Raw genomic sequence first — 14,205 nt, 5'->3', positions numbered from 1 at the left:
TTATTAAATATTTTTTCATAAAATTTGTTAATAACCTTCACCTGCCTTTTCTTTCTTTCATATTTTTTCCCCTAGAGTTGATAGGTATGAGAGGGATGGTGTCTCTCAGCAGCAGTCCTTTGAGATGGAGTTGAACTCAGTGAGTCCTCACCATAAAAGGATCATAAACTTACTGGGTTAGATCAACCTAGTTACCCCTAAGCTGCCAAGTTTTGCTTTTAATTATTATTATTATTATTTTTAGCTGCACCATATATATATGATTCCTTGTGCCATTTTCTTTTGTCTTTTTTTTTTTTTTTCTTGATGACCCTGAGCTATGGCTTCCTTCTCAGTTCCAACACTATTCAGCCTTCCTTGTTTTCCTCATTTTGCCGATGTAGGCCTCGAAGAAAAAATGACAGAAGAGCACAAAGTAGCTGAGGTACATAAGTGAGGACCAGATGATGTTCTGAACATGGGAGTGGCACTGATCTTGCTGCATCCAGAAGAAGACCAGATAGTTAATTATACAACCCATCAGCATCTGTATGATCTGAGACAAGGTGATGAGCATGGCAAACTTCCGTGAGACCCGAAAGCCTGCCGCCCGCAAGGCATAATAAGAGTACATCACTGCATGTACTCCATAGTTCATGGTCATAAACCAACCACCTCCAGCAACCATGTCCTTATAAGAGTACCAAGAATACAGCAGCACAGTGATATGGTGATACCAATGCAGGAAGATGAGTTTCTGTTTTCTAAGAATAATGAATATTGTATCTCCTGGAAGAAAAAAGAAAAGGACACATGAGTACATTGGCATGAGAAAAGCTTTATGTTCTTAACTGAAGCTTCCTTTGAGCACATGAAAACCTTATTTATTTTGAACGTGGATAAGATCCTAGAAGTCATTCAGTACAAGATGGATATTCTATGCTGGACTTAAAGTGAGGAAAACCAGAGTTCAGATACTCTCAGACACTAAGCTCTGTGATCTTGGACCATTACAACCTCTCAGTTAGCCAATGACATTGGACGTGCAAAATTTTTAATAAAACTTAAAAGCAACACATAAACACTAGATTAAGCTAGATTTATTAATGCTTAATGAATCTTTGTTTCCTTCCTTCCTTTTTTCTTTTTTCCCCGCCAGTTTCCACACTCCAACACTGACTTTCTGTTAGGAATATAGCTGATGTTTGCCAGGGGATTGCCAAACATAGAAGAATCTATGTTGAAAAGTGAAGGGACTTAATTAAGATCTGCAAAGTATCTTCAATTCGAATATCCAATGATTTGCTTAAAAGTGGTAAATTTTGCTGTTATGTAAAAATTAGTCCTGTTATATTTCATCAAAAGAATCCTCAATCAGTTTTTATAACAATGTTTCTCAAGAAAAAAATCCATTCTTGTGCTACAGAGAATTCAGAAATAGGAGTTATATTCTAAGTAGGAAGGCTCTTAAGATTTGAAGTGAATCTCTGAAAACTCTATGTTGTGGTAAAATGAGAATTATGCTTATGTGGTCAATGACAACTTGTGACTTTCAGAGGAAGTATATGGACTCCTTCAGCCTTTTTGTGTTCAGATAATGTACACTGAACATTTTCAACAATGTCATTTAACTGGCTTCTGTCACCTAACCACAGACTAGAACAAATCTCTTTGGTCCTAGTGACCAAAGACTCCTGGTCACCAGGACTGCCCTCGAGAAGTAAATCAGAATAAAGTGTTGCTTTAGGGAATCAAAAGTCTACAGGCAGGACTGAACCTTGGATTTAAATGGAGATTCAAGCCTATGGTGACTATGTGCACATGGTGATAAGTATGTTTGTGTGGGAAGCAAAAAGCAAGCATTTTGAAGTGAATAGCTTCTTGCACATGGAAAAATAAGACTGGTGTCATTAGCTACTTTCAAATTTGGCTAGATGTTCTCTGGAACCTTATTTTCTTTTCTAATGTGACATCAGATTATTATGAGGACCAATGTATATTTTTCTATCAACTGATCAAAGAAATGCTGAACTGGAGACTGACTTGCATCTTATCATTTGGCTGATGTTCATACTGGGGATATATCCCCATCGTTATTTTAGTAGACATGTTTATTCATAGATTTAGAGCTGGGACTTCGGAAAACATGTAACCAAATTCTGTCCCTCTCTCCTTATTTCTTTTTCTTTTAAATAAATAAAGAAACTGAGGTAACAAAAGCTTAATAAGTTTCCCAAGGTTACATAGACAAGAAGCAGCATTTGAACTTGATTTCTCTGACTAAAGTATCAGTGGGATTCCTTTCCTATATCTACATCTATCTCCACATACATACACATATGTATACATATAGATATTTATGTTCACATTGATACAAACCCATAGTTTTATAAAGCATTTAACCTTTTGAACTAGGCTTCTTTGCCTGTAAAATGGGAATAATAATAATAATATCTATCACAAGTATCTCAGGGCTGTCTTGAGGATCAAATAAAATGATATATGTACAGCCCTTTGTAGTCCTTAAAGCACTATGGGAACATCATAGATTGGGAGCTGAATCTTTTTCTTCTTTATAGCTATATAATCAATCCAACCAAGCACTTATGTATAGAGCAGTGTGTGTGTGTGTGTGTGTGTGTGTTTCAAGCTTCTCTTGAAAGCTGGAGTCATGATTCCATTAGGCAACTCCTTCTGCCAACTGAGGTTGGTACTTTTCCTGTAAAAATTCTTAGAGCACCGTTCCCCAAGATCTTTGCTAAGAAAATCCCAAATGGAATCGATAAGATTTGGGCACAACTAAAATGACTGAATACACATGTACGTACTTATAGATGTGGAGTATCCCCAAAGTTTTAAGGTGTTAGACGGCTCTGAGATTTTTGGGGGACACTCTGAATATTTGTTTTTAAAGACTGGAACATATCTATGAAGGATATCTATTTATACAGATATCACTTGTCATGCCCACAGCATATTTATTACATGTGGTCCCACATATGACTTCTAATGATTAGCTTCTAGTTTTTAAAGAATCTCCTCATTTACAAGGTCTGCACAAGTTCATAATGTTGCCCAAATAATCCCTGAAGGACAATTCTATATGGAGCTAGCTAGTGGAGGGGGACAGTAGCCTAACGGGGAAGGAAAGAGATGCCTTTGCCGAACTTTAATTTGATTGTGTTGTTGTTTAGTTTTTTCAGTTGTGATGACCCCATTTGTGATTTTCTTAGAAAAGATACTGGGATGCTTTGCCATTTTATTCTTTAGCTCATTTTACAGATGAGGAACTGAGGCAATCAGAATTAAGTAACTTACCCAGGGTGACAGAGCTGATAAGAGTCTTGAACTCAGAAATCTTTATCTTCCTTACTTCAGGTCCAGTGTTATTATATTGCCATCTAGTTACCCTAGTAAGATCTTATATAATTAAAAAGTTCTATGTAGTGCAGTCCCTCTGTGTGTATATAATAGCTTTATTATTGGCTTTAGATTTTTCATCATAGTCATTTTTGGATATACTGCATCTGCCTTTAAATCTCCTCATTTCTTAGAGAAATAAGTAGGAGTAGGGAATCAAGTTATGTATCTAAGATATGGGTAGTAACTAATAGAGATGAAAGTTGAACTCTTCCCATTATATACCCCAATGATTGCTTGTTTTTCAGCTGGCTTCTTGTCTGACATGATCTCAAATCTCCTTACTACTCTAAATGTCTTCCTTTGAAAGATTTGATCACTGTTCCCAAAATATGGATTCCCAAACTAAATAGTTTGTCAGTTAGATGGCATAATGGATAGAGTGCTGGGTCCAGAGTCAAGAAAACTCATCTTCTCGAGTTGAAATCTGGCTTCAGACTAGGTGTGTAACTCTGAGCAAGTCACTTAACCTTGTTTGCCTCAGTTTCTTCATCTGTAAAAAGAGTTGGAAAAGGAAATGGCAAACCACAGTAGTATCTTTGCCAAGAAAATCTCAAATGGGATTACAAAGAGTTGGATGTGACTGACAAACTGAATAATGAAATTAAGTATTCCACATATAGTTTCACCAAATAGAGTATAATGGGATTATCATGTTACTTTTTCTGGATGGTGAATTTTCTTTGCAGATTGAACCTGCTTTAGTTTTTTATTGGAAGGAATACATACATATGACTATGGGCAAGCTGCTATGTCAACATGTTGAATCACATTGAGCTTGTGGTTTACTAAAATCCCCAGATTATTTTCATTTAAGTAAGCCTTTGCTTTAAGATCTCAGCCAAATAACCTTTCACTGGAATTCGATTGACTTTTTATTTTTGTTTTCTGCTCTGTAGAACTACACAAAATTGGATAACTGTGTCAACTCAAATTATAACAAATTAACTGAATTTTATTTTTCTCTGCTTACTTTTAAATGCCAAACATCCATTTCAACCTACTAAAATGGTCAAAAAGAAAACTGGTGAGATGACAAAAACATTCAGTACTTCCCATTAATTTATAAAAGATAAATTCAGTACTCAAGCCCTGGATTTTTAATATTAGAGAGCAAATTTTAGCATTTGTTAATGAACACACAGGAATATCCAAGTGAAAAGCTTAATCCTCTAATCTGAATCAAAACTCCTGAAATGAAAATATGTTTAGATGTGGATCTTAGAAACAGGTTTGTTTTTCAATTTTTAACTTGTTCTATTAGAACAGTTGCTAAATACGTGTAGAAAGTGGAGGCCTATTTTATAAGTCCCTTAAAACATACATTTAAAAAATTAATTTGGAGGCCACTGATACAGATACTACATAATACTGTCTCTGAATTCTCCATATACATATATGTATGAATTCTATATATGTTCTGTGTAAAGAGATTTTTGCTTTAAAGACATGATATGCAATTGTCTGGGAAAAGAGTATGATAGGCAGACAAAAGCACAGAGACACAGAGAGCCAGAGAAAGTGAAGTACTTACCAAGTTCAGGTGCTTTGCTTAATACAAATGCATAAGCCCAAAATTTGCTGACAGGTCCATTGTAAAAACTCTGATCACAAACTGATTGCTTCAGGCCTTTGGTCATCAAAATGTACACCATATAAGCACCAGTTCGAAGAGCACCGAATATACTTCATAATAAAAAGAGAAAAGAAACAGTTCTAGAATTATGATTTCCTTCTTGCAACAATCATATATTCCAAAGCATGTTATTGAAAAACCAGCCAACAGTAGAGGGACCATGGTATATGACGTGCCTGAAGACCTTGGAGGAAGATTTCAAAGTATTTCACAAATGAGTTCCCAATGCCATTTTGGAAGAACATATCCTTAATACCTTTGGGGAATCAAGCACTGAAATTTTGGTTTCTCAAGAAGTAATAATTAAGACTAAATCTAGACCTTCAATTCACTTATTAACTAGTTACTCAGGATTTGTGATTGGAAGCTGTCAGAGGTTGCCTTTTACCCTGTAATTGAATAACTGCTAATATTAATACCCTGCAATGTTAATTGTGCTTTTAGATATGCCAAGCACTTTACATAAATGATCATATTTGATTTGATAATTTGATTCTCATCCTTGGCCCTCCATTTCCTTCTTTGTACTGGCATGGAATTATTCTCATACCTGAAATGATCTCTCTCCTCACCTCTGCCTTTTAGAACCCCTAATTTCCTTTAAGTATCATCTCTTATATGAGGCTTTTTGATTTTGCTCAGTTAGTATTACTCCCTCACCCTAGAAAAATTATCTTCTCTCTTTTTTTTTGTATATATCTAGATATGGACATTTTGTCTTTCCTGGTTAGAATGTAAGCTCTTTGAAGGTAGAGACTGTTTTACTTTTGTCTTTTTTGTGCCTAATATAGAGTCTGCTTGTTAAATGACTGAGGAAAAAGTAAATATGTTATATTAACATTAGTTTTGCTACTTGTGTATCTTGAAGCAGGAAAGAACTTGAGGGTAAACTTACAGGACTTAAATATACTTATTCCAAGACTTACACAAAGATGCATCACATCTACACACACATAGACAGACAGACAGACAGACACACAGACTGTGTATTCAAACAAACAATTAGCAAGAGAAACTGATTTGGATAGAGAACTACTGCCTCATAAATGTTTGGAGAAGTCTTCTCAATACTTGAGGTTATACCTGCTTTTGGGTCATGTTCTATCACTGGGAATCAGCTTTTCATCCAATTGAGAACCTATTTGCCAAAAGGAGATGCCAGGCCTTGCCTGGCTAATGAATACTGTTTCCTCTTCTTCCTTTTAAGATATTCAAGTGAACACTGCCACCGCTGACCATAGCAGTCGATTCAGAGAGCAACATCCGTAGGGATTTTGGAACATTAAAAACCCCAGGGAACAAGTGTGGAACTGCACAGCCAGATGGATCCCCATTTAGGTAATGGAGCTTCGTTTTGTTTGTTTGTTTTTTTTTTCAATTTCAGTTCTAACCAATACATGCTCAACTTTCTGATAACCATAAAGGGAGAAAATAAGCATTTATTAAACATCAACTCTGTGCCAGGTACTGTACTAAGAGCTTTACAAATATTATCTCACTCCAACAATCTGGGAGGTAGGGGCTACTATTATCTTCCATTTACAGATGAAGGAAACTGAGACAAAGGTTACATAACCCCCAGAGTCAAACAACTAGTTAAGTGTCTGAAGCTGAATTTGAACTTAGGGCTTCCTGACTCCAGGTTCAGAGCTCTATCCACTGAGTCACCTAGCTGCTTCTCAGCACAATAAATGATGGGTTATGAATGTGGTAATTATTGGAGTACAATTAAAATGGGAACTCCGTAGCACAACATCTTTTGCTTCAGTGTCTTATAATATCTCATGCCATGTTTGTTGGAGAATATGATCAACATATAGTTATGAACAATCATTCTATAGGAACCTCCTAAACCATTCTAACTTCTTAATAAAATAGGACTCTAAGCATTTTAAAATACCTTGTCAACTTAAATATAGGGACTATACTATATAATTGATATAGAGAACCACTGGATGAAGAAAATCCTACAACATAAGGTGATACCTTTTCTGTAATTAAGAGTCTTAGAGGTTTGCCAAGAGCACTGGAGTCAATATGTGTCAGAGGTAGCTTTTCCAGATGTTCCTGGCTTGAAGTTAGCTCTCCATCTATTACACTATGCAATTTTTCATCTGTTGTTCTAAATGGCACCAGAGCAGAGAACTAACTATTAAATTGGAACTAAGTAAATGCATACCCATTGATTGGGGACTGGTTGATTCAATTGTGGTATATGAATGTGATAGGATATTGTTATAGTCTAAGTGATGACAAAGATACAATGACTATAATGAAATATAAATGAAAAGATCACTTAATGGCAGCTGAATTATGGAGAAAATGAAAAAAAAAAAACAATGAAAGATTCAGAGGAAAGAAAGAAACCTTTCTCCTTTCATATAATGGAACAGAGATCCTACCAAGAAAGCAATACATGGTCAGATGTGATCACTCTCTTGGATGTTCTTGCTTTTCACTGTCACAAAGAGTCCCATTTGATGTGGGAAGGACTTTTTTTTTTTTGGAAGTGTCTTCTTCAGAAATGATTGTTGCACAAAAATAAATTATCAATCAAGAAAATTATTAAGAAAAATGGAAAATTCAGAGGAAAACAGAAAGGCCTAAATGAGTTGATATAGGATAAAAAAATAGGAGCACAAGAACCATGATTACCTAATGGTTTAAAGAAAAACACCACTAAAAGATGTCAAAACTCAGAATAGACATCTAATCTTGGATTCAGACAACTCAATTATATTGTGTTGTATTATATTATAACAATATTCCATCAACTCAATTATATTGTGTTATATATACTGTATCTTCGTGAAATATACTTCCCATTTCAAAATGGAGAGATAGTACATTATAGTAATAGATTTTGATGCCTGTGGTTAGTAATTGGCATTATATCAATTTATTTTGCTTAATCTTTTTTTCTTTGTTATTGTTATAAGAAGTTTTTATTGTATCTACTGTCATACTTAATTGATATGCTAGTTGGTTTTGCTGAATTTTTTTCTTTCCCTTGTTCTTTTTGCCTACATATAACAAATTATAAAGGTGGGAGAGAGAAGTACAGTAGTCTCTGTTACTGGAGAGAATGAGGTTGGTGGATCACTTGAGGTTAAGATTTCTGAGCTTCAATAATCTAGTATAACTTGTTGAGTCTTTGGCAACCAAGCTGCCCAAGGAGGGTGAACCAGCCCAGGTCAGAGACAATAATGAATGATTTCATGTTGAGGATCTGACTCATAGGTGACTCTGAAGAGAGATAAGGAGATAAGAGCCTCAAGAAAATAGAGGGAAAGGAGGAGAGAGAAAAAAAGAGAAAAGACAGAGACAAAGAGAAAGTGAGCAGATATAAAAACAAAATTTAAAGAGATTTTCAAAATAGATACTTATTGATTTAGAGAATGGCTAAATTGTTTTAAAAAATGATATAGTAAATGCAGAGAAGCATGCCAAGTGAATTAAGTGCAACCAGGAAAATAACAGTTACAATGTAATTGGAAAGAGCAACAACAAAACAAGTGAAATTAAATTCCAAGAAATTAAAAGAACTAAGCATGGCACCTAAGAAGAGATATGACACTTTGTCACTTCTTGCAAAAGTAAGGGACCTTGAATGTGGAGTAACACATATATCATCAAACTTTTTCAAAATTACACAATCACAGCATTTGAGAATTAGAAGGTACCTCAGGGATCATTTAATTCAATTCCAGATTCTTAAATGGGAACCTTCACTATCGCATATGGGTTAATAAAATTTATTTTAAAAGTTTTTCTTTGTTAAAGGGAATGGAATTACAGATAAATGGTTATGAGAAAAATAAAAACCATCAATAAAACCTTTTTTTCAAAAAAAAAGTTCTTAGCAAAAAAAAAAAAGAAAAAAAAAAAAGAAAATAGGACTACTAAAATAACCAACCTAGATAATTTAAGGCAAAAACCCCTGCCTAGTAGAGTTTATATTTAAGCCCTTACTTATCTTTTTATTTAAAAATTTTATTAAAGCTTTTTATTTTTAAAACATATGCATAGATAACTTTCAACATTCACCCTTGGAAAACTGTTCCAAATTTTCTCCCTGCCCCCTCACTCCCTCCTCTAGCTGGCAAGTAATCCAATATGTTAAATATGTGCTATTCTTCCACACATATTTTCACAATTATCATGCTGCACAAGGAAAAAGATTAAAAAAAAAAAGAGAGAAAGAAAACAAAATGCAAGCAAACAACAACAAAAAAAGTGAAAATACTATGTTGTGATCTATACTTAGTCCCCACAGTCCTCTCTAGGTGCAGATGGCTCTCTTCATCACAAGATCATTGGAATTGGGCCAGATAATCTCATTGTTAAAAAGAGTCACATGCATCAGAATTGATCATTGTATAATCTTGCTGGTGCCGTGTACAATGTTCTCTGCTTCTACTCACTTCACTTAGCATCAGTTCATGTAAGTCTCTCCAGGCCTCTCTGAAATCATCCTGCTGATTGTTTCTTATAGAACAATAATATTCTATAGCATTCATATACCATAACTTATTCAGCCATTCTCCAACTGATGGGCATCCACTCAGTTTCCAGTTCTTTGCCACCACAAAAGGAGCTTGCCACAAATACTTTTGTTCAAGTGAGTCTCTTTCCTCCTTTAAGATCTCTTTGGGATACAAGCCCAGTAGAAACACTGCGGGATCAAAGGATATGCACATTGACAGACCTTTGGGCATAGTTCCAGGTGCTTCTTTTAACCAGATAATTATATCCTTCTCTGACCCCAGAGAAGGCAGAACTTTAAGAGTACAGTCAGATAGTAATATTCTGTCAGTGTTAAATTCACAAAACCACTTTAGCTTTTGCTTTCCCACTTACAGATGAATTGCCTTACTATGAGAAAATCTGTCTCCACACTCAAAAGAAGCAGCCTTTACAGCCTCTACTGTTGCAGGAAGTATGTTGGCATAGTCACTGGCCCAGTCCACTGAGCAGACAGAGCTCAGATTGTCGGGAGGCTGCTGAACACCACTCAACATTCTGTGGCTAAAGATCCCTCTGGGGGTATGAAAGCACACTGGGCTAACTGTCCAGGTGGATGAACTGCTCAATAAGGCAGTCATCACATTTGCATATACCACAATATAAGGGTCTGTTTGTGATACATACAAACCAATCCTGGGGTGACAGATTTTCAGAAACAGAAAGACAAAATGCCAATCCCTCTGCCACAATTATACAGATTAAATTCTGGGAAGTTAAGAAAAAATTCTAGACTAATGGTATGATTTACAATAGAGGGTAGAGTATTAAACTTAGAGTGATAAAATCTTAAATTCTAATACTTTTTTTTGGACAGTTAATTAGCAACGTGTTAGAATAACCAACTTAATCTGTCCCAGATTAAGACTCAAAACTGAAAAAAGGGTGCTACTAAATAGCAACTACCTCACAGGATTGTTATGATGCTCAAATGGGCGAATATATGCAATAAATTATGTTTATAATTACTTATACATAACCCTTACATACAGATTATAATATATATATATAAGCACACACATATATACTTATGTACACACACACAAATACACATGTATCTATTTGTGGTTATTAAGTTGTTTTCAAGGTATCCAAAAATATTTTCAAATAAGTTTATGGTTAATTTTATTTTAATTTTTTTTGAACTTATTTTATTTTATTGTTGGAGGCAATTGGGGTTAAGTGACTTGCCCAGGGTCACACAACTAGGAAGTGTTAAGTGTCTGAGGCCACATTTGAACTCAGGTCCTCCTGATTTCAGGGGTGGTGCTCTATCCACCATGTCAGCTAGCTGCCCCTGGTTTATTTTATTTTATTTTTTTTAAGAATATAATTTTATTATTATGTATTTTTTTTGAAATGGAAATTTATTGTTATATATTTTGAATCCTCTCTGATGTTCTCCTGGGCACATGACAATGTTTTGTTTTGTTTATTTTCCTTTTCTGTTTTTCTTTTTTTTAATTCTGTTTTTTCTTATTTTGTATTTAGTTTAATAAATTTTTAAAAAGAGAGAAAGTACTGGATTTCTTTTTTTCTACATTGAGTGCATTGCCCCTGGTTAATTTTAGAAAAACATGGAAAGACTTTTTGAAATGAGGAAGAGTAAAATGAGCAAAACCAAGAGAACATTGAATACAGTAATAATATTGTATGAAGAATAAGTTTGAATTATAAAGCTAATTGTGAGTATTATAAATATTCAAATCAACAACAAAGGATCTAAGAAACAAGATATTTTTTCTCTCAGAGAAGTACACATAGTATAGTTTTCCATCCATCCATTCATCCATCCATTTATCTACCTCAAATGATGTTCTCTATTCTTGTAGAAGACTATGACATGAGGGAGGAGGGATGAGAGAGACAATTCAGATCTTAAATTGTAAGCCCTCCCCATTGAAATTTAAATTAAGTTTTAAAAAGTTCACAGTAAAGAATTCCTACTTCAGAGCACATCCTTGCTAGAGGTTTTTTCACATATGTGGAATCTGGGTTCAATGTGTGATCTATCATTCTCACTCAAAACCCACATGCTGGGAAAGGAAATTTAGGTATGCCTCACCAACTGTCCTACCTCTCATGTCCTTGACCGATATCAGTTTTTCCCTAGTTGCAATTTTATTTGTGTTTCTTTTTCTTTGTCAAAACTCTATCTTGACCAGGAATGTCATTAGCTTCAGGAACAGCAGACAGATAAGCAGCCAGCAGTGGTCTTTTCTCTTACTTAACTGATCCCTTTTGTGCATTTGTGGGATCTTAAGCTTATAGCTCTAGAACTGAAAGGTACATTGGAGTCAATCTAGTCTAATCTTCTCATTCTCCAAATGAGGAGACTGAAGCCCAGGGAAGTCACACAGGTAATAAACATCTGAGATGGACCATAGATTCAGAGCTCTAAGCTGATAAAGGATAGAGGCCAAGAGAAGTCTGGGGGTAAGTTTCTGGTTTGTCCACCAGGATCACCATTTTCCAGTGGAGGCACAGAGAGGAGATTTGAGTAGGGTTAAATGTGTGGGAAGTGGCAGGAATGGGAAAAAACTATGACTCCTTGTCAAGGAATAATATGACATGGAATAGAGAGAAGAAACCAGGATAAAGCTGCCTGCCATTTTGTTACTTGTATTGGAAAATATAGATGGCAGCATATGGAGAGATCTCTTCTTTGGGGACAGAAATAAATTATTTAAATATGCTAGTATTCTTTTCCCCAATAAACCATAAGCTCTTTGAGGGCTGAGATTGTTTTATTTTTACTTTTGTATCCTAAGTGCATATTTATTGAATGACTGATAGCTGCCCTTCAAATAGCTACGGAATGGAAAAAGAATTTAAACATAGTCTGAATTATAAGCAGTGACAAGATGTACTTTCTAATGATAAAAGATGACATGAAGTAGAACAGACTTATATTCAGTAGAATCAGACTACCTACTTACTGAAAAAGAAAATCTATTGCCACTGACCTTTTTAAGCAAGGTCAGACAATCATTTGCTATTGAAAGCTGCAGGGGACCTATACTCTGGATAAGGTATTAGCAGGAAAAACTTTAGTTTTGGATATAGTCAAAGGGACTAGATTGAAATTCTTTCTCTTCTCCTTATTGCCTTTGTGATCTTGAGCAAATGATAAGGTCTCAGTTTCTTCAACTATAAAATGAGAAGTTTTGACTGAAATATCTCTGAGGGGCATCTAGGTATGTTGTGTCAGTTCTAGAGTTTCTTCTGATAGTACTCTGGGCACCTCAGTTTCCTCACATGTAAAATAAGCTGGAGAAAGAAATACCAAACTACTCCAATATCTTTGCCAAGAAAATCTCATATAGCATCATGAAGAGTCCTCACAGGATTGTTATGATGCTTAAGTGGATGGATATATGCAATAAATTATGTTTATAATTCATTTATATATAACTCTTACATAGATTTGAAGACACTTCCTTGTGGCTGTTATCACCAGCCCAACAAGTTCCTTCTGTCTTTCTAGCCCTGAAAATCTTGCTAATTTCAAGATAACCAAAAATATTTTCAAAAAAGTTCATGGTTAATTTTATTTTATTGCTGAGGCAACATATCTCTGAGGTTTCTTTTAATATAAAGATTCTTCTATCCTACAAAACCTAATTAACATACATAGTACTTGCCCTGTTCCATATTACCTCTTGGGTAGGACTTACTTGGCTAGCTAATAGAGCTGTGGGTTGTACAGGGGATCCCAGTCAGACCAATAGGTGACAAAGGCCGGAAATGCCCAATGAGAAGTAAGGAGGGCAGAAGCAAGGGAACACTCTAGAAATTAGCAAGATTTTCAGGGCTAGAAAGACAGAAGGAACTTGTTGGGCTGGTGATAACAGCCACAAGGAAGTGTCTTCACAAACTGCACCAACAACAGCTTGCTGCCAATTAAAATCCTTGAAGGAAGGGCCACCTAAAACAAATCACTCCACTTCACTTCAGTCTTAGAGGGCCAGTCCTGACTTTCAATGGAAAATGAGTCAATGTATTCAGCCTGGGTGTTTTCTATGAGAAAATTCTAGTGAGTTAGTATCATGAAGTGATTCCAACTGAATTCTCAGGAAATAAAAGAATTGGCTAGATCCCAGGCTTCTAGATCTCCAGGATCAGAGATCTGCCCAAATTCCGTGCTACCCCTAAACCCCTAAAGGATCATCTTCTCTCTTATTTTTTAAAATTGGTCTCATAACACAGTTTTTAAAAAAATCACCTTAGGCATTGTTGCCACAATGTAATTACCATTCATATAGAATTTGTTCTCCATATTAACTCTGCTAGATAGATGTTACTCTAATTCCCTTTTATTGATGTGGCTATAAAGGAAGAAAAAAAGTTAAATATCTTGCTCAGGGTCACACAGTAAATGCCTGGTATGAAATTCAAAGTTGGGTCTTGACTCCATGTTCAGCACTGTCATTGGACCACTTTCACCAGTGTTTTGTTTTGTTTTATTAGGTGATAGTTACAATAAATTTGTTTTTAAATGGCATCAAAACATATCCAAAGTAATGGTTTTTTTTTTTGTTGTTGTTGTTTGTTTGCTTTTTAAGAATGTAAGCTCCTCAAAAGCAAAGATTTGAATCCTGGTTGTCTAAAACAGTGTTAATTCATAGATATCTAATAAATGCTTG

The 14,205-nt window shown here is 35.2% G+C and overlaps 1 protein-coding gene across 1 annotated transcript in view; it reads right to left on the bottom strand.

Annotated features, from left to right (window-relative positions):
* Positions 1–274: 274 nt before the first annotated feature.
* ELOVL6 (ELOVL fatty acid elongase 6) overlaps positions 275–14,205 on the bottom strand; it is a 123,004-nt gene continuing 109,073 nt past the window's right edge. The window contains exons 3-4 of the mRNA XM_003772988.4: positions 4,934–5,085; positions 275–768 (exon numbers count right to left, since the gene is read on the bottom strand). Coding sequence (XP_003773036.1) covers positions 344–768; positions 4,934–5,085 — 577 coding nt within the window. The 3' untranslated portion in view covers positions 275–343. The remainder of the gene's footprint in view (positions 769–4,933; positions 5,086–14,205) is intronic.

This window comes from Sarcophilus harrisii, chromosome 6 (genome assembly GCF_902635505.1).
Source record: "Sarcophilus harrisii chromosome 6, mSarHar1.11, whole genome shotgun sequence".
NCBI lineage: Eukaryota > Metazoa > Chordata > Mammalia > Dasyuromorphia > Dasyuridae > Sarcophilus > Sarcophilus harrisii.
The sequence above is the reverse complement of the archived record's forward strand: the minus strand, read 5'-3'. Positions and strand labels throughout refer to the sequence as shown.